The 22,665-nt window shown below is 37.6% G+C and overlaps 2 protein-coding genes across 2 annotated transcripts in view; one reads left to right on the top strand and one right to left on the bottom strand.

The window, feature by feature from the left end:
- The window catches only part of LOC146473851 (uncharacterized), an 82,836-nt gene that overhangs the window by 22,243 nt on the left and 37,928 nt on the right, over positions 1–22,665 (bottom strand). The gene's annotated exons all lie outside the window — the stretch shown is intronic.
- LOC146473853 (lactadherin-like) lies at positions 17,231–21,272 on the top strand. The gene is made up of 2 exons (XM_085117923.1): positions 17,231–17,500; positions 21,110–21,272. Exons 1-2 carry the CDS (start codon positions 17,231–17,233, stop codon positions 21,251–21,253), a joined length of 414 nt encoding a protein of 137 aa, XP_084974049.1. The 3' UTR covers positions 21,254–21,272.

The following is a 22,665-nucleotide window of genomic DNA, read 5'->3' on the forward strand; positions in this document are numbered from 1 at the left end:
CTCAGTTTTTAATGATTGCCTTCCATGCAGCTGCCTGTCGCTCTCGGAGATAGCAAACAGGAGAGCCGCTGAAAAGTCTAGCCTAAATAAAACCCCCGGGAAACAAACAAGATAAAGAAAAACTCTGCTAGCCTTAGCCTCTTGTAGCAGTATGCCGGTCAAGGACGAAATTGTCGCTACAAAGTTTACGATTTTCAACTGAAAATTGCAAATTTTCGCAGTTTCCTGCATTTTCTTCTTTTTACATTGGAATTCGCAGTTCTCAATGAGACCATTCTGACGTCTCATTTATTGCAAGTTTCGTAAATTTGCAGTTGCTGTTGAAACCTTTCTAAGGCCTCATTTCTTTATATTTCGCAGTGTTATTATTTTAGTAAAATACATCATAGATAACGTAAAAGGGTTAAATAATGAGTTGCCCAGCATAAACATGTATGCATTTGAAGTAGAAAATAAGCTAGAAGTAATCAAGTAATTAACAGTAGAAATTGAACTTAGCGCACGACTTCTTACTGTAGACGATGTTCTGTTTCCGGTTCGATCAGACCGGAAGTGTTGTTGCGGTCAGCGGTTGTTATTTCAAAACAAAGATGGACGACAACTTTCAAAAGTCTTTCCTCGATATAAATTCTGCAACTTATGACTGTTTGGTCGGCAAAGTGCCCGGTTGAATAACAGAACTAATTTCACGGAACTCTATAGAGATGTTCAGGTTTTTAGCTAGCATGATCATCGCCTGCAAGCCAACAAATAAAGAACACGGATCCCGTGTCACGAATACCGTGACACGGCCATCAAATTTGCTCACAGTTTATCGGTGAAACATGAAGTCTTGGAAGCAAAACAGTTGAACGTTTTTAATTTTTTACCCTTTTAAAACGCATTTGTCTACTTTAAGTTGCGGTCAAGACAGAAAAAGTCAAAATTTTTTGCCTTGGGATGCCATCGCTGTCACACAACACGTGTCTGAAAATAAGAGATTTGCCCAAAATTGTTGCGGCCGTATCTTTTCGCAGTATAGAGATCCACTAAATATTATTCCGTAGTTTAAGGACACTATCCTAGTACTCTTTGAAAAAATACACGAGACTTCCAGAGTAAGTCAGAATTTTGAGAAATGTTGGTTTTTGTTGCAGCACTTGACACGCTCCGTGCACGAATCGTTAACATCGGTATATTTGAGATGCCCTCCTTATAAAAGTTCTCAATAATATGAGTTCTATATACCATATTTGTAAAGAAGTATAGTGTATGTGTTCGTGGTATAAATGTAAGGTTTTTCGGATAAATATTATTTCGGCGGCAAACATCCGAAAACAGGTTAATTTCGACTCGGTGAAAGGTCGATTTTCGGGGATTCGGGAGGGTTGAACATTCGCCTCAAAATTTCGGGTCTTGTTGAGTTTAGAATCAAAAGAAATGTGTTTTCATTAATGTTATATCAACTTTGTCTGTTGCTGAAAATTTGAAGGAAATCGAACGACTGGCCCAAATTGACCGGTCGAATCTAACGCGGACTGTCTCTTAAGGACACAGAAGGTTTTGATTGGTTGGAATCAACGGAACTTGCTATCGAAAAGCGAAAATTCTTACTCAATCGATTATACGAAAATCAGCCCATTCCACAAGATCAAGACTAAACCAACTATGAATGTTATGGAATTTTTTATTTCCTGAACCTTGCATTTCAATAAAACTGTAAACAACCAAACTTGTGTTTATTGATGACTTGAAAATAATAACAATAATAGTAAACTTATACAATAAATACGAAACATGAAATTTGAAATACAAATTACTAAAGCAAGATCAAAACTTTGTAATTAGATACTGTTATTTGTGATGACACTTTTAAATAAATGTGATGATTCCAAAGTTGACAGCTCTTGCGTGACTGGCGACGCGCGACACCCACGCATGTGTCTGAGAAAAATAAAAAAAAACCTAACTACAAATGGCCCGTTTGTCTCCTTTTGTCCCTTTTGGTGTGGTTTTGGCCTTTCAGGCCTGGTTTTGGCCTTTCAGTCCTGGTTATGGCCTTTCTGGCCGGTGTTTGACCTTTTCTGACACTCTACATAACATGACTTTTTGCGAAAAAGATGTCATTTGTGTTCAGTCATCAAATTGTCAACATGGTTAACAAGAGAGTTTGCAGAAACTGTCCGATTCCATCGTGCGGGGCGAAGTACCTTGTCAGATTAGCTAACCATCTCGCGGATGTTCATCAGTTAGACCACATACAGCGAAGACAGTATTTACAAGAGGCGAAACTTCAACCTAAAGTGAAAGTCATCGTTTACGAAAGTGAAGTGGATAATTCCGGAAAAAATCACTATCACAATCCAGTACAAAAACAAGAAACGGTGTACGAACTGTCAAGATATTGGAGAAATGAAGCTTCTTTTAAAGCAAAAACTAAAAGATCGACTACAAAGAACAAGGCAAACCACAAGAGAGAAAGAAAGTTGAATTCTAGGCCATAATAAAATTGTCAGTGTAGACACGGAAGGAAGGAATATTTATTATTCCTCGAAATAGAGCGGAAAAACGGATTTGTAATAGTCAGTCACATGATTCATTTTCATTCCTTTCTCTTTCAAGTCGCTTTTTAAAACGGTATCTCTTGTCTGGTTCTTTTGCTAACAATTATAAGTCGCGTGTTTCAATTGATCCTTGTTACGTTACATAAAATTGTTAATATACTAATACGTCAAGATACTCCCTTAGGGATTTTTCAAGCAAAGCTGAACCAATTTTTATGCAACTTTAATTTGGGCTTGCGAACTCGCATAACTATATAACTGACTAACGGTCGTAAAACGCTGAGAGTGTATTTAAAAGGGTTCGTCTTTTGGAGCAATGTGGTTCTTCATTGTTGAACGATTTGAATAAAGAATTTTCAGTAAATTCTGGGCGTGTTTTAATTGATTATTTCTATAAACTTAAGCTGCCTATTGTTTTTGTTAAAAAAGGTAGAGGTTTAAAATGGGCTCGGTCCGTAGATTTTTTTATGCAAATTCTGATTTTAGACTCGGTCTTCTTGCATAATTTATGGCTAACGGACCGTGAAGAGAGGTTACACAAGAGCTTTAGTCTCTGATGTGAAAGCCAAAAACGCAAGTAAAAAACGTAAAAACCGTAAAAACGTAAGTAAAGGTGGACAGTCATCAACATCAAACATAACCGACTTTAATGTGATATACATATTGTGAAATCTCTGTGTGGGTATTTTAACATACACAATTTAGCAGCAAGGAATCAATGAACTGTAATAAACAAAGACAACTAAGCTCGACTGAGTTAACATAATCAGGCTGTGTAACGGTGCGTGAAATGGAACACGCGTCACATTTCTGCTTCAAAATAGTATTTACCTTTCAAAAAAATCTCATCTTTTTATAACCAGCAAAACCACATAATCTTACGAAAAATGATTATTTCTTTCCATATTCTAATTATTTTTAGATCCCACCCGAGCGGTTGTAAAAATAGAGCGAACCGCGAAACATTCTATCCGTTTTTACAAAATCATATGAAGCCCTTCCATCCCGATGATGCAATTTTTCTATTTTTAGATAGAGATGTCGTCATTAACGTTGACAGCGCACCGTAATAAACAAAGACAGCTAAAGACTGTTTTAAGAAATTTAATTGTAAAAATATCCACACAAGTGAGAAGATACTTGTATCCCTTGTTGTACTGACTGAGCTTTTGAACATCAACCAAGTCTGCTTGAAACTGTGCATTTATACCAGGTACAATCACTCCGCTTCTTTTGTAATGTCTACGAGCGGGTTCGTGCAGAGTGTAAACATTTTGTTGACTAAGCCAATCTTGAACTTGTTTCCGTGATATCTTACTCTTTCCCCCCTCTTTGACTGCTCTGTACACAGCATCTAAACCACCGAAACTTGCCGGGTGACTGGGGTTGAGGTAAATACTTGCGAGCTTTTTCTCCATCACAAAACTCCGAGTTTTCTACAATTATTTGACCTCCGCAGCAGGCTAACCGACACAGCGAATCCGGTTGAAAATTCGTTCAAAACCAAATGTGGACGAAAGTGGACAGCATCCCATCACTAAGTAGTGCTTACTGTTCAAGTACACTTCTAAATGAGTATCACCTCGATGCATTACGTCATTCTATCTATTTTTAAATTTCACTACCTGATGATATCATTCTCTTGGCTATTGTTTACTCATCCTCCCGGCTATTTTTAATCTATTTTTAGATTATGATGACATCAGTTTTGATGACGTTAATCCCTACCTATTGTGACGTCATACCCACCACCACTTTTCTATTTTTAGATTATGATGACATCAGTTTTGATGACGTTAATCCCTAGCCTATTGTGACGTCACCTCCACCACCACCACATGGCGTTGAATCCCCAATTCCTATCTACTTTCTTTTTGCCCTTTTTTTTTTTACTGTCACCCAAGGCGACTTTTCTAGTTTCGCTTTCTTCATAACAACCTTTTACACAATGCTTGAATCCAAAATGGAACGCTGTTTCACAATAAAATTTTACATACAACACCGTGACATGCGATGAACACGATGTAGACAAATATATGCAAATTTGCCGGTAATTCGAGATCGCGGGTAAATTTTGCCGCGTAATATCTCAACATAGTCTCGCATAAATTGGATTATGACACCTTCACTCGCTCGCCGCTTTTCCTACAAAACTTTGTTTTTTTAGATAGCTCGCGTTCTTTTTAAGATTTTTAACGGCTGTTTTCACGAAACTTTGCATCCCTTTCTTGTTTCAACGATTATCTAAAAAAAATTTTGAGAAAAATTTGACCTTCCTTTCCTATAAGTAACCTTAAATCTTCAACCCAAAAAAAAAAAGGAGTAGAAAATTTTTGACCCAAAAAAATACGCTGGACCCCTTCCCCCCCCCCCCCCCCCTCCCCGTCACGTTTATACCCGAGTATCACTCCTGGGGTCCTAAAAAGAGAAAAGAGGCCAATAAATAGTAGCTTGAAAAAAAAAGCGTTTGGTCATTTCTTTGGAATGGTCCACCAGGAATGAGTCACTCGAGGGACTTTAAACATCTAAACAAACACGTTGTTGCTCTTTCAGGTTCCTTAGTAAATCGAAACTAAAAAAAAGAGCAACTTATTTATTACCAACCTTAGTTTGATATAGTAGCTATAGCCTTAGTGCGGTTTTCAGCTGAGTGTCGAAAAAAATTGCACGTTTGTTTAGGTTTTGCTTTGCCACGCCCTGTGATTGGTCGAAAAAGCTCGCGCCATTTTTTTTTCATCCAATAAGAAAACCAAAACCAATCGTGACTTGCTCGCGCGTGTTTTCCCGCACTTGTCGTTAATTACATGTATTTGCTTCGAGTTTGATTGGTTTATTGCGCTCTTTACGTTTGATGTGATGGGTCAGATTGATTGTATTTAGGTTATCGTTTTGCAACACTCAGTTGAGAACCCCTTTATAACCAAGCCTTTTACAGATCTACATATTAGCCATCAGATGCTTATCATTGTTTGTCGGTGAATTCGTTAATCAATGTTATTTGATATCTACCGAATCTCTAGATATTTGCATCGATCAGAGTTTATCTTTAAATAATTCATATTGATAAAATCTGGAAGAAAATTGCCTCTGACATCAAAACGTTGAAAAGATTAAGGCCTCTTGTTCTCCTGAAGACCGTAGGAGAATTCGTTTCTCTTCAGTCCAGTCAAGCACCTTGATTATCGCGGCATTGCCGGAGGTACTTCCTTTAAAAACTCGAAAATTCAAAATCATAAAGCTTCATCTTAACTCACTCTAGTTAGGTTGCCAATTAATATTAAAAACGTAATAATAATCACCTACCATTGCTGAATGCTTTTCCCTTTTAGGGCAATGTTTATTTAATATTTATTGTTTTGTTTTAACTGCCGCACTTCGAGATAAGTGTTGTTAATTTATCGCACACGATAGTCACACTTCATTCGAGACATTGGGGTAGTCTTTTTGCTCGAGTTAGTGCTATAAAATGTTCGAAAAACAAATAAACAAGCTTTATGGAAACGGTTCTAAGATTATCAGTGATCGTATACTACGGAAAACGTTGACAAAAATGAAGTAGTTTAACGGTGAACGTTACCTTATTAGAATAGAATAAATGTTAAATTAAAACATGAATAATTCACGTACACTGGGTAAAATCTAAAGTTAAGTACGTGACATATATGTGAAACCCTTGAACAATGTTGAAGCTGTTTTGAGCATGGTTTCTCTTTAGGGCTTTGTTTTCCTTACTTGGATTTCATTTGGACTTGGAACACTAATGTACGCTGGTAGGTGCTGCTCTCAGCTATATTCGCGAGTTTCAATTTTTTTTTTTTTTTGAACAACAAAAAAAAAATCAATTCTATTTCGTATAAGATCAGGATCAAGCAATCCGAAGAAAAAATGTGCCAAAAGAATATCCTATGAGCGTTAAAGTCTGGATTAATCTCAGCTTAAAATTTGCAGTTTTAGCTTAGATGCTTCGTCCTTTTCATGCAATGTTTTTTGGATCAGCAAAAAAGCTTGGTATTTAATGCCCAAAACTGAAATTTGGTAGCTTTTAAAACATCGAATAGATTAAGTCGAGCTTTAATTGATCGCAACATGAATTCATTTCATTCATTTTGAAAAGCGGATGAAACTACAGTACCCGAAGTTCCCTTTAAAAGTGGCCGTGTCTACATGTAAGCTTAAGCGGAGGGAATCTCTTGAGAGAGACTAGGCACTATTTAAATACAAAAAAATGACTGTGAAATTTTGCAAACACTTTGACTGCCTCAAATATTCAAAGCGACCAATAAGACATCCTGCTGACCAAATATTATCTAAAATTGAGGTCTAAACTATCTTTACAATATCGCTCAGCATGTTTTACACTCACTACTGCAGAATGGGTTGAAATTACCATTGCTCTTTAATTTACTGCCAAACTTTCAATGAGATGAAAAAAAGTACTAATAATAATAATAATAATAATAATAATAATAATAATAATAATAATAATAATAATAATAATAATAATAATAATAATAAGTGATGTTGTGTTTTTAGGCTGGGAAATTAATGATAGATGAATAATATTTCAGTCCGTGACAAGGCATACTCGGAATCGAGCCTATGCTCTTCAGGTCTTAGCCGGTTAACTCGTATATTTCAATGAGTTGTTTGTCATTACCAATGCAAGATTATTACCTACATTTAGGCTATAGACATTATTAATTGTTTTTTTTCTTCTTAAGGGCCTGTGTTTCATTCTGGAATACAAATTTACTCGGCTCTAGACTACAAGATATTGTGTAGAATACAAAATTGTACTTGGACCCACCGACTTCAAACGAACGATTTAACACCTGCTACAATAAGAAAACACGCCGTACATATCCCAGTGACCTCTACCGTGTATGTGTTTTTGCCAAAAACCATCGATTTTAGACGAATGCACCTTAAAAACTGAAAGCTTTTTAAAACTTAAGTTTTAATATCATACACTATATGATGTCAAAGTTTCTCTTCTCCAACGAAAAAAGTAAAATTCTTGCATAAACTTAATTACTTTATTTTTCTGCTGTTTACTCACAGCTGCTGTAGTAACAGCATGATCGATCCATTTTCACTAAATAGTAAACGATGTCGCAATATTCGCATTTTCCTTAAGCAGTATGAGTAAAAAGATTACAGCAAGAACTCTACAAACCTTAATGGTCGGTGGGGAATATTGTTGAGACCATTTATCAAAATGCATGAAGACACGCGCTCTTAGCATTCTCAAACATTAAGGTATGCGGGGAGTTTTTATCGGCGACCGTGTTTCACTGGTTGTAGATGCCCTAGAAAAAGTGAACCTGTCTGCATTTAGTGTATTAGATAGCCTTCCAAGTATAATGGGATTTATCAGCCTTCAAAAGATAAGAAATCGATAGTATTTTTATGTTTGACATAATCCGTACATAATCCTTAGCGTAGGAAAGGAACTATGGGAAACAACTTTAATCGCTTCAGCTACGAGTCTAGCAAATCCTCTCTGAAAAGACGAGCATCTTCTCAATCTAAGGTTGAGCTACATTTAGTTTCAACTTAAAAGCTGGTTGGGAAAATTGTGTTACTATCAATGTATCAAGTTTTGTTTATTTTCTTTCTCGCTTGAGTTATATTTCGATTTCGATAAGTGAAACTTCCCACCCGTCACGCGTCACGTCTTCATCCACAAATATAATTCCATACAAGTCATCTTCATTAAAACAAGGAAAACATCTTTCAATCTAGCCATATGTTGTTGAACGAATACAAATAAACCAGTTCTTCATCCCTTTCCCCCTAGTTATCGCAACAGAAGTCGAGCGCATGCTTATTTTCAAGGAACCGATACCTGACAAAGCGCTTCCTGGGCGCGTAATAAGAATTGAAAAAGTGGACAATGAAGGAAGCTGTCGAGTAAAATGTTATATGGAGCCAAACTGCGTGTCCATTAATGTGGGACCTGAAAACGAAGGATTGCATACGTGCGAATTAAACAATGGCACGGATGAAAGCCCGTCTAAGTCTTCTATGGAAGAAAGAAAACATTACATTCACTACGCTGTAGAGGTAAACGTTCATTATAGCGCATTCTTTGTTTTGTTGTTTGTTGTAGGGAAGCTCGAGATGGAAATGCTCCTAACGAGACAACGATGGCAATAACGATGACGACGTTTGTTGTTCGACAATATGATGAAGAAGACGATGATGATTTTTTAATCACTTTATTTCTTCCCCGATGATGATTTAGAAACAACATGTAGAGTTTTACTTCTTTTTACCCCATACAATTATTTATTATTATTATTATTATTATTATTATTATTATTATTTGTAAAAAGAAAACATTTTGTTTTTACTTTCAGAATGTTTGTCATGGTAATCCCTGCCCAGAAAGTACCACTTTGTGTCAAGTCGGGTTCACCAGTAAGGGCTACAGATGTGCCTGTCGAGAGGGTTATACAGCTACAGGAGATCATGGGCACTGCGAAGGTTAACAAATATTAACAGATAAAATGATTTTATTTTTCCTTTAGTAAGCTGGGCCACATTCTCGAAGCCCTCCTAAGTTAAGATGTATCCTAATTTTTGTTTCTGAACAAAGGTCTATAGTTATAATGCCAATAGACTATGTTAACAAAAAAATACTTAGGATAGATTTTAGCTAAGGAGGGCCTCTTGAATCTGGCCAAGGGTGATTACAAAGTAAGGCAATATTGCCTTTTTTGTTTTGTTTTGTCGGTTCTTTTGTTAAGCCTTTTCGCTGTAGTTTTTTCGTTTCGTTGAAGTTTATTCACACCGATTTTTGCATTGGCGTATTTTTTTTTGTTATTTCAGTGAATTTCTTCGAATAAATTACGACTTATTATCCACTTAGTAATGTCCTATCCTTCCACTTCACGTACAGCTTGTCATAAGTTATTTTTGAAATGCATTTTGAATAATCTTTTCCAAAGCCGCTAAATTATGAACCGAATTTAAGCATATTTATTACGTAGTAAATTTGATTGAACACGCCTCGTGTTATGAATGTTCTTCAAAATCATAGCACATATCATTGAATGTAAACTGGGTTTGCACACCAGCAAAAAAAAGGAGGAATGTAAGAACATGCGCGCCCTGTACAACTGTGCACGGTTGTAAGGTGCCTGTCAAGGTTTAGTGTAGCCTATTTTATCTGCAAAGGTTAGTTTTAGTGTACGTACAGGACATTTGTTAAGGGCGCATGCGCAACCAGTACAGAGTACCAAAAGGGTGGGAGGTAGCTTGCAAATATAATATAATATGTTGCCCTATTTGACGTCTTTAAAATACGAATATTAAGCGATTAATGACTAAAATGCATGCCCCTCTAAGGTATTGAATTTATCGTTTTATGGAAGGAGGTGGCGTGATCGAGAACAGGACAAAATTGCTAATCCCGGGTACAAGTTCTCTCCCAGACCACTAGTTGAATTTTTTTTTTTTTTTTTTTTTTTTAGTGGCAGTTCCGTGTTTTAAAGCTAATGCTACGCTATAGAAATAGCTGGTTAATAAGCAAACAATAAGCAAGAAACCGCACAACGAAAATGCTGCAAGTATACGCAGGATCTGTAAAAGATCTAATCTGCCAAAAATTTAAATGACTCAAATTTCTGCAAGGCTGATCGAACTTAATACGACAGCGACATGATAGAGGCCAAACCGAGAATCAACAGCATACGCCAACCGTGGACAGCTGTTTCGAGCTGGTTGGCACTCGTCATCACGGTGTAGCACAGTAAGAAGTAGAACAACCAACGCGAGTCGAGTGGTCTACCAAATGGACGTGGTAGTGACTTCTGATGGGCCTAAATTCAGACATCCACCCACGTCATAGCGCGTGACTACGAACAATGAACAAAAGAACTGAAATATCATGTTGCTGTCGCAATAAGTTAAAGACGTTCGCGCTAATTGTTTATGCGCATCTTAAGTGTGCAAATAATGCACATGCCACGCAATGTCACGCGCAATTCATGGTTGACAATACACGGAGGTAAACACATATGTCGGCCGATGTGACAGCATTGAAAAGAAGGAAAAGGGGGGAATTTATCTCTGTTGCACAGTTTTAATTTGAAAGCGAAACCTCGACGTGAAACGATTAGACGGGTCAAGGTTGTAACAAAAAGTCCAAGAAAAGGCGTTGATACCTGCGGGTATTTTGCGCCAAGAGAAATGCAGTACTTTATGTAGTCTGTTCGTCAAACGAAGTCAACTTTAAGCTTTTTTTTAAGTTTTGATAGTGAACGAGAAAGTCTTACCACCTTACAAGAGAGCAATTTTATTGATCATCAATCCTGTGTACATTCAATCTCCACATACCCATTCTAGGTAAATAAATAAGCTTACTTCTCACATTTTCGCCTCGCTAACGGCTATAGATGCATTTTCTTGGCATTGGCTAAAGGAGGAGAAACCACATAGCCCACAATGCGTCGCTTCCAACTATATTATCAAAGTGTCGATGTCACATGATCTCCTCATTCCAAAACGGATTCGTTGGAGGAACAAGCGCGGCAGGCGCCAATGTTTCGGAAATCAAAGATTTTATATTCGTATTCGTCGATACCGAGTATATTTCCGTACTCACAGTGTTTAGTTTACCTTTTCGTAAGCTGAAATGTTTGTTTGGACGTGTGAGTTTCCCTGGATCACTTTCGGAGCGGCGAATGGTTGTGTTGTTTACCACAGCTGAGCACGCGTCTGCTTGATACAGCTTGATAAAGTGAAAATCTGGGCAAAATCTAGTTTGGAATTCCAGGTAAGAATCATTGAAAGTCATAAAAAGTGTACTGTCTGCTTAGAAAATCTAATAAATAGTTAAAGCGTTGCTTTACCGATTGTTGTTGTCACGATTTGCAGATTCATCCAGATGAGGTCGAAGATGATCGACGAAGAAATTACACTCTTTTCTTTTTATGTAAGAATATTGTTTTTCCGGCCCAGGCTGAATATTCTTATTTTTCTGCCGATGTTTGGCTGAATATGTTCTTGTGAATATTCTTAGATTATAGCGTATGACATTTCTGTTTTAGAATGTATTGGGGTATCAAATGAATGTAGAAGTGTACTGTATGTATGTAATACCTGTAGCATTCATCAAACTGTCATTAGCATCGAAAATTTCGCTAGTGTAGGTTTTTATCGTTTTATTGGTTAGTTTTGCCGTTTGGAGAAAAGAAGAATTTTATAGTTTGGTTAAAAACATCAGATTGTGAATATTGTATTTATAAATTTTTAACACAAAAAATATATTCTTTTCAAAATCTCAGCCTTGGGTTTATTCTTAAAATGTTCTTAAAATTTCGCAAATTTCAGCCTCGATATTCTTATGAAATAAGTTCTTATAAAAAAAAAAGAGTATGCTCAAGCATTTGGGATTTTGATGTGGATGATGTAATTAGAGAGGAAAATGGGTACGACTTTGTTGCATGCGACAAGCTTACGACAGGCCTACAAAATGTAAATCAAACCGACAACTTGCATATGACTGTCATGTACGTCACAAAAAACGTCGTAGGATTTTAAAACATGTTTTAAAATCCTATGACAATCGAAGTTATAGGCAATGTTGAATGACGAGAGTTGTGTTCGATTTTTTGAACGACAAGAGCAGCGCGTGCTCTAGAAATCGCATGCGACAGTCGTAAGCAAAAGTTGTACCGTCTAAATCAGCCTTTACTAATATAATGAAGCTTTTTGACAATATTAATTAAGTGCCATTACATTTTGTTCCACATCTATTCAGTTCTGCTATTCAGCAACATTCAGTGCAATCGTTTTAATAGTTTTATGGCACAGATTTTTTAAACCTATGATTAAAATAAGCTTTTAAAACCGAAAGCCCTTCGAATAACTGCAAATAATGTCAACACTATGTTGGACAGCTCTGGGTCCTCTGGGACCCACAAATTTGTAACTGGCTGCCTGAGAAAGTTTGCAACCTTCTAGAGAACTTAGTTGCCAACTTTATCAAAAAAAATCTAGCTGGGTACCATCATTTTCTGTCTTAGAGAAGTGTCCACCTTAAGAGTTCACTGTAATATTTATTTCCGTAACAATAGATTCAGTTATGTGGAGTGTTAAACAGTTTGCCTCATGTTGTATTTTCAGTTTTGTCCATATAACAAAAATGACAAAATCTTTGGTTTTTGATATTCAGGTAACTATTTCCCCATTTGCTTTGTGTTTGGTTAAGAAAAAAAAATGCTCCCATGCTTTAACTTTATCATCGTCTCGAATTATGTTTGATTGCATTGTTTGCATTTGGTATAGATCCCATTTCGGTCTTACAGGCAGTCATTTGAATTTCCAAATGAGAATCAACATTCAGGTTCATGTAATTTTTTGTGATTTTTTTATATTCCATGATTTTAATTTATCATGTGTAATGGGACATGAGGTGTTGACAACTGAGATGTTTACCAACCTCATGACATTGGCCATATTTTCACTTTTCGTTGCTTTTAGATTAAAACCAAAACAAAGTGTACAAAGCCTGTCTGAATCTTGCCTAGGAAGGGTAACTGCATTATGAAACAAAGTGAATATGTGTTACATCATGTATGCAGTGATAATTGCCTTGTTTTGTTTTTTTGTTACTCTTAATCCTCACATTATCAAGAGATCGTTTTCATTCCAGTAACTTATTCATGTTTGTTACATTAGCAAGCTCCCACCAATAGTGTAACTCCATTGTTAGGTATAAACCTTGTACAACCAAGCCTTTGTAATAATAATTTATTAGTCACTTCAGGTGTAAGAACTTGGATTTCCAAATCCAAACTAGATCACAAGTACATACCAGATGTATGTGTTGTGATTTTATTTATCTTTTATTGATTAACTTCTTATTTAAATTTTCCTAGATACTATTTAACAACAAAAACTTGTTAAAGTAGGTTACCACAATTTGACAAAAATATTTAAAAAAAACTGTAAAAATGAAAAACTCAAATCAGAAAGAGATAAAGCCACAGCATCTACACAGTTAGCATGGAAAAAAATCAAGGGGGGAGGGGGGGGGGGGTTGGGGCAAGGCAGTTTCTAAGACAATGACTGACAGATGGTATGCCTGTGGTAAGCAGGGAGGTGGGTCCTTCCAACTATGAAGATGGAACTTTCTTCCCTCTGATTCAGTCACAGCCCATGGAGACATCAACAGTGATTATGTGTATCATTGCCATCTCAAATTCAGGTCTTGCATCAAATGAAGAATATGCTTCTTCAGAGCAGCATTCATTCAGAGTCCAATAAAACAATGGTAAATCTGTGTCCATCCTTTAGCAAAATTCCCTGCAATGTGGAGTAATTGGTTAACAAAATGAAAAACAAAATTAGCACTCCAGATATGTACCTGCACCTGCTGTTAGAAGAATAGTGATAATTCAATGATTGACAAAATAAATATGGCAGTCACTCAAATAAGTGTTGCACCTAAAACAATAACTAGGGGCATTGAAGAAGTGCGGCACTAAACAACTGGAATATTAATAAGCACTCTCATTAGCACAGGGCCTCTCACTAACAAGATGTTTCGTTTTTCTATCACATGTTATTTTAAATAGGTATATATTGTTATATACATGGACATACTCCCTCCAATAAGCAGTGCCCGTCAGTAAGGGCCGCACAAAACAGTTGCCACATCCCATGCATGAGTTTAAGTAAATACAGTACTTTTTGCAAAGGGCTTCCTTTTCCCTGAAAAGCCAACGTTCTTCGCGGAGGTCTTTCGTCGCTTTCTGGTTCCAGCAAAGGTCAACTTCATGTGGCCTTTGTTCGGGGTACTACCACTCGCAAACATATGGACGTTTCTCTCGTTCATCCATAATAAATTGATAATCTAGAAAAATAAGAGAACAAAGGTAATAAAAAGATCTAACCAAATATCTGATTAGAACGTCTCGAAAACGAACGATGAAATAATAAAAACTCGTAAAGATTTAGAGCAGGGTTGCATTATTGCCGTTACTCGGGGTGCCAAAGGTTATTTTCTTCGCGAGAGAGAAAAAGAACCGCGGCAAAGCCGCGGCAACAAGGCGCAAACATACCTCGAGAGCATAATTATGCTGATGCCGAAAAATACCAAACTTTGCGGCGATAAAACACACTGAAATCGTGAGGTACTTCGAGGTTCCAAACTCGAAATACCTTCAAAATTATCTCATTTTGCTATTCCTATTATCTATGGGCCAAAAGATTTCAAAAACAACGTTCAATTACCACGATTGTTCGAGGTCATTCAGCCATCGCGCAATTTGCAATCAAAATGAGGTCCGAAAAATTGAACTGAAAGAAGGACAAAAAGATTGATTTTTGAGCTAGAGACAGAAGTTTTATAGGCATAATACAATAAAGATTCCCAGAAAACTAAAAAACTAACCTTTACGCAGTTTGATCACTGTCAATTCTGCGATTGAAAAAGCTCCTTGGAAGCACTTCTCGACCGACTGAAGCTATGAGACGGGTGAAATATTACGCGCAAAGCATCATGGGGCGCTTGGTTTCTCCTCCTTTGCATTGGCTAAACAGCTGTATAGGTTTTGAAGGTAGAATAACAATAAACAACTTAAACGGTCAGAGTTTTGACAGCACACTCGGACGAAAACATTGACTGTTTGTTATTTTAGCCAAGTCGCTCGTGCTTGGCACAGATAAGAGAGCGAGTAAGATTTAATTTTATCTCGTGGTTATTTTGGTGTTTGTCGGTTTGTTGTACCCGTGTAGATAATATTTAAGATCATTATAGATTTTTTAAAACGTTTTGAGTGTTGAAAATAGTTTCAAGTTTTTTTGTATACAAACTTTGGCCGAGGAGTTAATTTATTCTGCTATACCTTGTTTTGTAGAGTTGTAGATTTCAGTAGCGCTGAATTGTAATTTTGTCAAACTTTGATCGGCGTTCGTGCAAAAGTTCTGCTAGATCCTAAAGATTTAAAAACGTACACCTACGAATCAATGAATGAACTGTCTTTTGTCAGAGTATCAGAGGATTTGAGAAACTACCAGTCAGCATTTTTTCTCGCTGAATTTGGATTATTTTAGACTTTTGCGTGATAGAGAAAAGTGTGTCTACTTCATCCGAGCTCAGTTCGTTCAGAAACGAGCAGAGATGAAAATAACTACTATATGTTTTTTACTGAAGAAGAATCAATGTATTAAATAATACTAAAGAAAGATTCATTGCTGTGTAAATGTCTGTGCAGCGAGAAGCTGAAAAGTGTAAAATTTCGCGGTGAAATCCGAGCCTCCGGTAGGGTAATCGTTTATTATGGTTTTCTGCCGTTATATGGAATATTTCAAAAAACTAACCTTACAATCTTCACTTACTTACCTAGGCCTTCAAACTGACAAAGTATGAGCGAAATCGATTTTTTGACCGTGGCCACGATTTCTTTGATTTTTACTGATTTTTATTGATGTTTGAGCAAACGCCCTGAAACTTCAAGACTCTTTCGCGGCCGTGGTGAACTATCTTTTTTGTCGCATTTTGTGAAATAATATACAGTAGTAAACAATCACATAAAGTTTGGGAAAAATTTCACGACACTTTTTATTTTGCGGGAATCACCTTAACGTATTTGTTTAATTTGGTCAATACAAAGGTTAAAACATCGTTTTGTATGCTCTCTTTACAGATATCAATGAATGTTCGAGTAACGCAACTAACAACTGCCACCAGAAAGCAGACTGTCATAACAATGACGGTTCATTTCGCTGCACATGTCGAAGTGGTTTCACTGGGGACGGCATCAGCAACTGCAGTGGTATGTTATCTTCTGAGTCTTACGTTTATTCATAGACGGGGGACGATTCTGTCCCCCTACCTACATAACTTTTTGGCAACGGGTATTGATCATGTCTTATGACGTGGTAACTACATCTTGATTACCAAATGGTAGCCATCTTGGATTCGTCACCTTGCATTTCTGGGTTTCGCCAAAAATCAAGAGGAGCCCCGAAATTGAACGAACAGTAATCAAAACGTTTAAAAGAACGCTGCTATGAGCTTACAACATACAAGTTACAGTAACAAAAGTATTTTTCTTCATATCGTGCGGTTTGCTCACATACTAAAAACGTTACTCAGGTTCAAAGCCGTAAGGGGATAGAATCGGTCTTTCGCTAGATCAAGGTAGGGTTAAAGGTGTAATGTCATGGAGAGTCTGCTAAGCGTTGGTCAAGACCTCAGAGATTTTTGACAAAGTATCTTTGTTAAACTATGGAATGCTATGCTATTTGAGTACCACGAAGAAAATATCAAATGGTTCGTAAAATATTTGTTTTTAGTATTTTTTCCAGTACACAAACAAGGAACTTAAAAAAAATCTGCCCTTTTTTTGGAAGTTGCAATCCATATCTATCCTGGCCATTCGCAACCAAAGATGGCTTATACTAATTTCTTTGCACTAGTAAAGCAACTTTTAATAAAACTTGTTAGGTGCAACTTCATGACTAGTGTTTTTTTTTTGTTGTTGTTGTTTTTTTTTTGTTTTTTTTTTTTTAGTTGAAGACCCATCTGTAAAAAATGAACTTAAGTTCTTCGAGCTGGTGTAATCAGTGATACATCTAAATTTATAAATTGCATTTTTATAGCAATAACTGGCGTCTGCTTCGCAAAGGCTGTTGGTGTGGCAAATCGCAACGTCATCCTTGATTATCAAATGACGTCTTCTACACACAGTCTCTTTCCTCCTTATGATGGTCGGCTTCACTTACCTGGAACCAGCTGGTGTGCACAAAGCGCGGCCAGGAATCAAGATTGGCTTAAAGTTGATCTCGGAAGGACCTTTGAAATATGTGGCGTTGCTACTCAGGGCCTTGATCCCGGCAATCAATACAATTACCATGCATGGGTGAAAGACTTCAAACTGCATTACTCATTTGATGGTAATGGCTGGACTATTTACCGAGACCCAGCTGGCGTGGAAGTGGTGAGACTTTATTTAATATGTATTACATAAACATACGCTAAACATAAGCTTCCTCTCAAAGTTCCTTTTAACTGTAGAGGTGAGTCACTATCCAAACAATTTTCCCCACCTGCCCCAGAGACGGGAGCAATGTTGAATCCTTAACAGACTCTAATCGGAAATTCTCCAGGTGAACTTTTTTTTTTCTTCATTTGAGAGTGACGAAACAGCGTAATAATATGGTTATGAATCTACACCGAGCAGTACTGCGAAAGCTATATCAGTTCAGGGGCCAATTTTATTAATATTTACTTACTACTGCTGGATTCTTGCTTTTACTAGCACACCAGCCTGTTCCAGGCTCGTGGTGTATCGCGGGAGACGCGATCGAAGCAGCGAGCGATAGGAACGAAACGAGGAGGACCAGTCCTCACTCGTTTTCGTTCACCTCGCGCGTTTCTTCGCGCCCCCTCGGTAAAACGAGAGCCTGGAACAGGGTATGAGCGGACACAATAAAGAACCCAATAAAGGGTTCAAGCGAGCACAGAAATCGTCATTAAAGGCCTTTTAATATTTCTGTAGAGACCATTTTCTGCATGTGTGTAAACTTGTAAGACTACGTTTTTCTAGCTTCAAGTTTCAAAGATTTATTGAATTTGCCCCAGCTCAGGTTTTTTAACAGCGCAAACACAGCATAAAAAATAAACCCAAAAAGCCATAACTAGTTGATTTTGGAAGAAAATTAGTTCGAAAATAGTCCCGTCGACAATTTTAGTATTCCAAACTTCTTTAAAGCGTTTTGAAACGAGGATAGAGTTAAGGCATTACCGTATAACGTGAACGCCTTGGTAAGTAGTTTTAGTAAAAATGACTACGTATTTAGAAAATAATTGACTCTTCTTACCCCCTAGTTATTCAGTTCTGTGCACTCTTTTCAAGGCAATAATATCGACAAATAAAACTCCAGGAAAAGAGCTACCACACTCAGATACTAATAAAAAGATATTTTTCTTTACATGTTTCTACAAAATTAAAAACTTCATATCGCTACAAAAGTATGAGAACTGAACTCAGATGCGTAAAAATTTCTGAACACTGAGTGTTTTTACTCCTCTCCATATGCATGTGCTGCTTGATATAACAAATCTAACTAAAATAGGTATCTACTTTCTACTCAACTAGTCTTGTGTCTCCATTTATTTTTGAGTTGCTCGAAGTAGTAAATTGACGATCTTTTTACAAAAAACCAAACATTATGGCCCGACATAATGTAATTTATATCGAGGCGTGGTCTTCACGTGATAATCCGGTGGAGGTGGGTCGTACCAGGTGCGGATAGCACCGTAAGGTAGCCAATGAGCTTAGAGCAAATGATAAAGCGTGGTTATGAAATAGAAATTTTTCCGAGGTAGTCTTCCTTCTTCTCCTCGCCATCAGATTGAACAGATCCCCATTCAAAAACTGTTAGCGGCTCTTAGCCGTCGACACCCTGTTGATATCCGTCTTCCGGTGACTCGACCTGTTTTGCATCAGCTCGTTCGTGCCCTTAGCCTTACTAATTCTTCGGCATTTCAGCGTTCTCTTTTTTCGGCGATGTTTCTAGTGGCGTTTTACGGCTTATTTCGCATCGGAGAACTGACTGCCAAGAGCACCCGATTTGCGCCTTCGGTTATCCAGTATCGTAATCTGACCCTTTTGTCCAACGATGGCCTACAACACTAGTCGTCGTCCATTTGATATTCTAATCACTCGGGATGTTTCTTCCACATTTTGCCCGGTCCAAACCCTTATTCAATACTGCCAATTGCGGGGACATGGTTCTGGTCCGCTATTTTGTCACGCCGATATGAGTCCAATTTCTGCTCACCAATTCAATATCGAACTACAGCGGTGCTTAGCTTATTGTGGTTTAGACACCAGTCGCTATAAAAGTCATAGTTTTCGTATCGGCGGTGCTTGTCATGCCGCTGATCGGGGCTATTCTGATGCGCAAATCCGTGCTCTGGGTCGTTGGAAATCCGATGCCTTTAAAGTCTATTTGAGGTCGGAAGTTCTTCAGGCGAACTAATAATTTTTGCACATGGGGTTTTTCACGTCAAGCCTTTATATACAGCCTTTATGGCCATTATATACAGCATGTTAGTTCAGACAGGGGCTGCTATAATGCTGTCACTACCCGTTTTGAATTTGTTAGACATTACTTTCAAAGTCTGGATGCCTGTTGAGTCGGTCAGACACTGGGCTGCGACTCGGCTTGCATTATCACTTCTTTCCTGATTTTAATTTTATTTCTTTTGCGTTCACGTTCGTTCTACCTTTATTGACTATGTTATTTTATATGTATTTCCGTTGCCCCAAGGGAACAACGTTTACGGCCTTCAGTTGTTGTTACTCTTAGACTTTTTGCGTTGGTCAGTCATTGGGCTGCAACTCGTTAGACATGTCACTTTTGGGTTCTATCCGCAGTGGGTGGGGATGCCTGTGGAGTCGGTCAGACAATGGGCTGCGACTCGGCACGCCTTCTCACCTCATTACATTGCCATTTCCGTAGTTGAGTGCGAGCTTTGTTTTTCGTTGGGGCTTAAGCCACATAGTGTGGCTTGTGGCGAAATTTTGTCGCCCCATTTATCAACAGGAGATTGTACGTTAATTTTTATTGCTGTTTTATGAGTTTGATAATTTGTTCAATTCAACTTGCCACAAACCGTGGCCAAATTTATTCCAACAAAGTTGTCTGTTATTCTCGCTTCTGGGAAATCTGCTAGTAACAGTGTTTTCAACAAAGCTCGCGCTTTAACTGCACCTTTTGTTTAATGAGAACATGCGTCGATATAAAACCAAACATTATGGCCCGACATAATGTAATTTATATCGAGGCGTGGTCTTCACGTGATAATCCGGTGGAGGTGGGTCGTACCAGGTGCGGATAGCACCGTAAGGTAGCCAAAGAGCTTAGAGCAAATGATAAAGCGTGGTTATGAAATAGAAAATTTTCCGAGGTAGTCTTCCTTCTTCTCCTCGCCATCAGATTGAACAGATCCCCAGAAATCTCTTTCCCACCTCCTCCCCATGTTCACCACCTGTTACGTTAACGTTTTTTCCTGATGCGTGGGCAGAGTCCAACCCAGGCGAAATTTTGTCGCCCCATTTATCAACAGGAGATTGTACTTTAATTTTTATTGCTGTTTTATGAGTTTGATAATTTGTTCAATTAAACTTGCCACAAACCGTGGCCAAATTTATTCCAACAAAGTTGTCTGTTATTCTCGCTTCTGGGAAATCTGCTGGTAACAGTGTTTTCAACAAAGCTCGCGCTTTAACTGCACCTTTTGTTTAATGAGAACATGCGTCGATAGAAAAATTCTTGCAAAGACATAGCACTGTTAACTCAATCAAACCATTTATTTTAAACTCGATTTATCCAGAAACTATGATCTAGCATTTGTGCGTATTCTTCGATAAGGTAATCATTAGTTATGTATTAAGTTATTATTGGAAATCATTATGATATTAATAACGCCTAGACAGTTAACGCTGCTCATCTTGGGCGTTTATGGTTTCTATGCCTAGGAAAAATATTAACTACAATTATCATTGGATAAGTGATCGCTCTCTACGTTTTCTTTTCAGCAATTCCACAGGAACGGAGACGGCAACACAACTGACCAACATGAGTTACCAAATCCCGTGTCTGCCAGATACATTCGCTTCCATCCAGTGACGCAGAAAATCTGGAACTGCCTTAGAGTAGAAGTGTATGGCACGCCCGTTTAAATTTAAACTTTATATCCAACATTTACATGCATAATTAGCAGATAAGGGTAATTAATACCTCATCACCGCCTTCATTGTCTGTTATCTAAGGTGATGTACATTTTGAAGAAAGGGCGTTTATGGAACCTTTAACTTGAAAATGGTTTGGTCATATTCTAAATATTTTAGCGGTTAACTTTTAGTCGGGTATTGTAGCGTTAATCAGTTTTCGAACAACCTTGACCTGGTTGTTTTAAAATACCTCTTCTTGTATGCTCTTATCTGAAAATGAAGCTTCACTTCTGGAGTTAACAGACATAACCACAAACTGTTCAAACCAGGAAGGAAATTAGAAATTACCATTAGCAATTGCATATATTAAAGTTAATGTGATAACCATAATCTCGTTTTGGTGTTTCTAGTAGAGATATAATAATCCAGTTCACTTCAGGCCACTTTCCACTTCCTGCACGTGATATTTCCCTGTTGACTCCTTCGGCCAAAAAAAGAATCAAGTATAAGCTTGCATTGAATTTGCATTGCGGATCCCCTTAATCGTAGACCCAAATTGACTGAACACCGTCAGTTCATGGATTTTGTCAATATTCAGCAGAACTAAATTTTCCATAAACCTCCCATCCTCCCGGCCCGCTCTTCAACTTCCCTTCCCCCTCCAACCACCCCATCTTGGTTTGTTATAGCTCTGTGTCAGTCTGGCAAGTAGTTTAATAGTCACTTTGTTCTTACAGTTCACGTTAATTTCTCACTAGTAACTTAAATAGTAAGGCTACATTTATCACTATAATGGCTGCTTACTGGGATCACCATCCCCTAGCTAGAGAACATTTTCATCTCTTGGGGGATCATCACATCCTGGGTTTTACATTCGCAGACGGTTTTTACCGGCGGTTTTTTCTGTCTGTCATACACCAGCCACCATTTTCAGCAGAAACTTATTGTATGATATGAGTGCGTTTTACCTTAATTTGAGATCACTCCTACACGTTGACTAATTTCAGATCCATCCATCTGACTCTGTCGTCATATTTTTGTTCTAAACTCACTGAAAAGTGAAAGTTCCTAAATCAATGATTCTGCAGGACGTGCGTTATTAGGAATTGAGAGGTGGGTGGGAGGGGGTATAAGGGGGGGGGGGGGGAGGGTTACAGATTCTACCCATCTACCATTGTAAGCTTGATCAGGGACTCTCCTGCCCAAGTAAATCTTAATCTGTGATGCTTCATGTAATTAGTTTGAAATTGACAAATAAAAATAATTAATTAATTGATTGATTAATTGATTGGTTGATTGATTGATTGATTGATTGATTGATTGATTCTGTTAACAATGTCATGAAAGCATTAGATCAAATTAAGTGGGTTTTTCTTGGATATTTCAAAAGAACACCACGTTTTTTTTTTTTAATCAAATGC

The sequence above is a fragment of the Pavona decussata genome, unplaced genomic scaffold, assembly GCF_977016875.1.
Source record: "Pavona decussata unplaced genomic scaffold, jaPavDecu1.1 SCAFFOLD_92, whole genome shotgun sequence".
Lineage (NCBI taxonomy): Eukaryota > Metazoa > Cnidaria > Anthozoa > Scleractinia > Agariciidae > Pavona > Pavona decussata.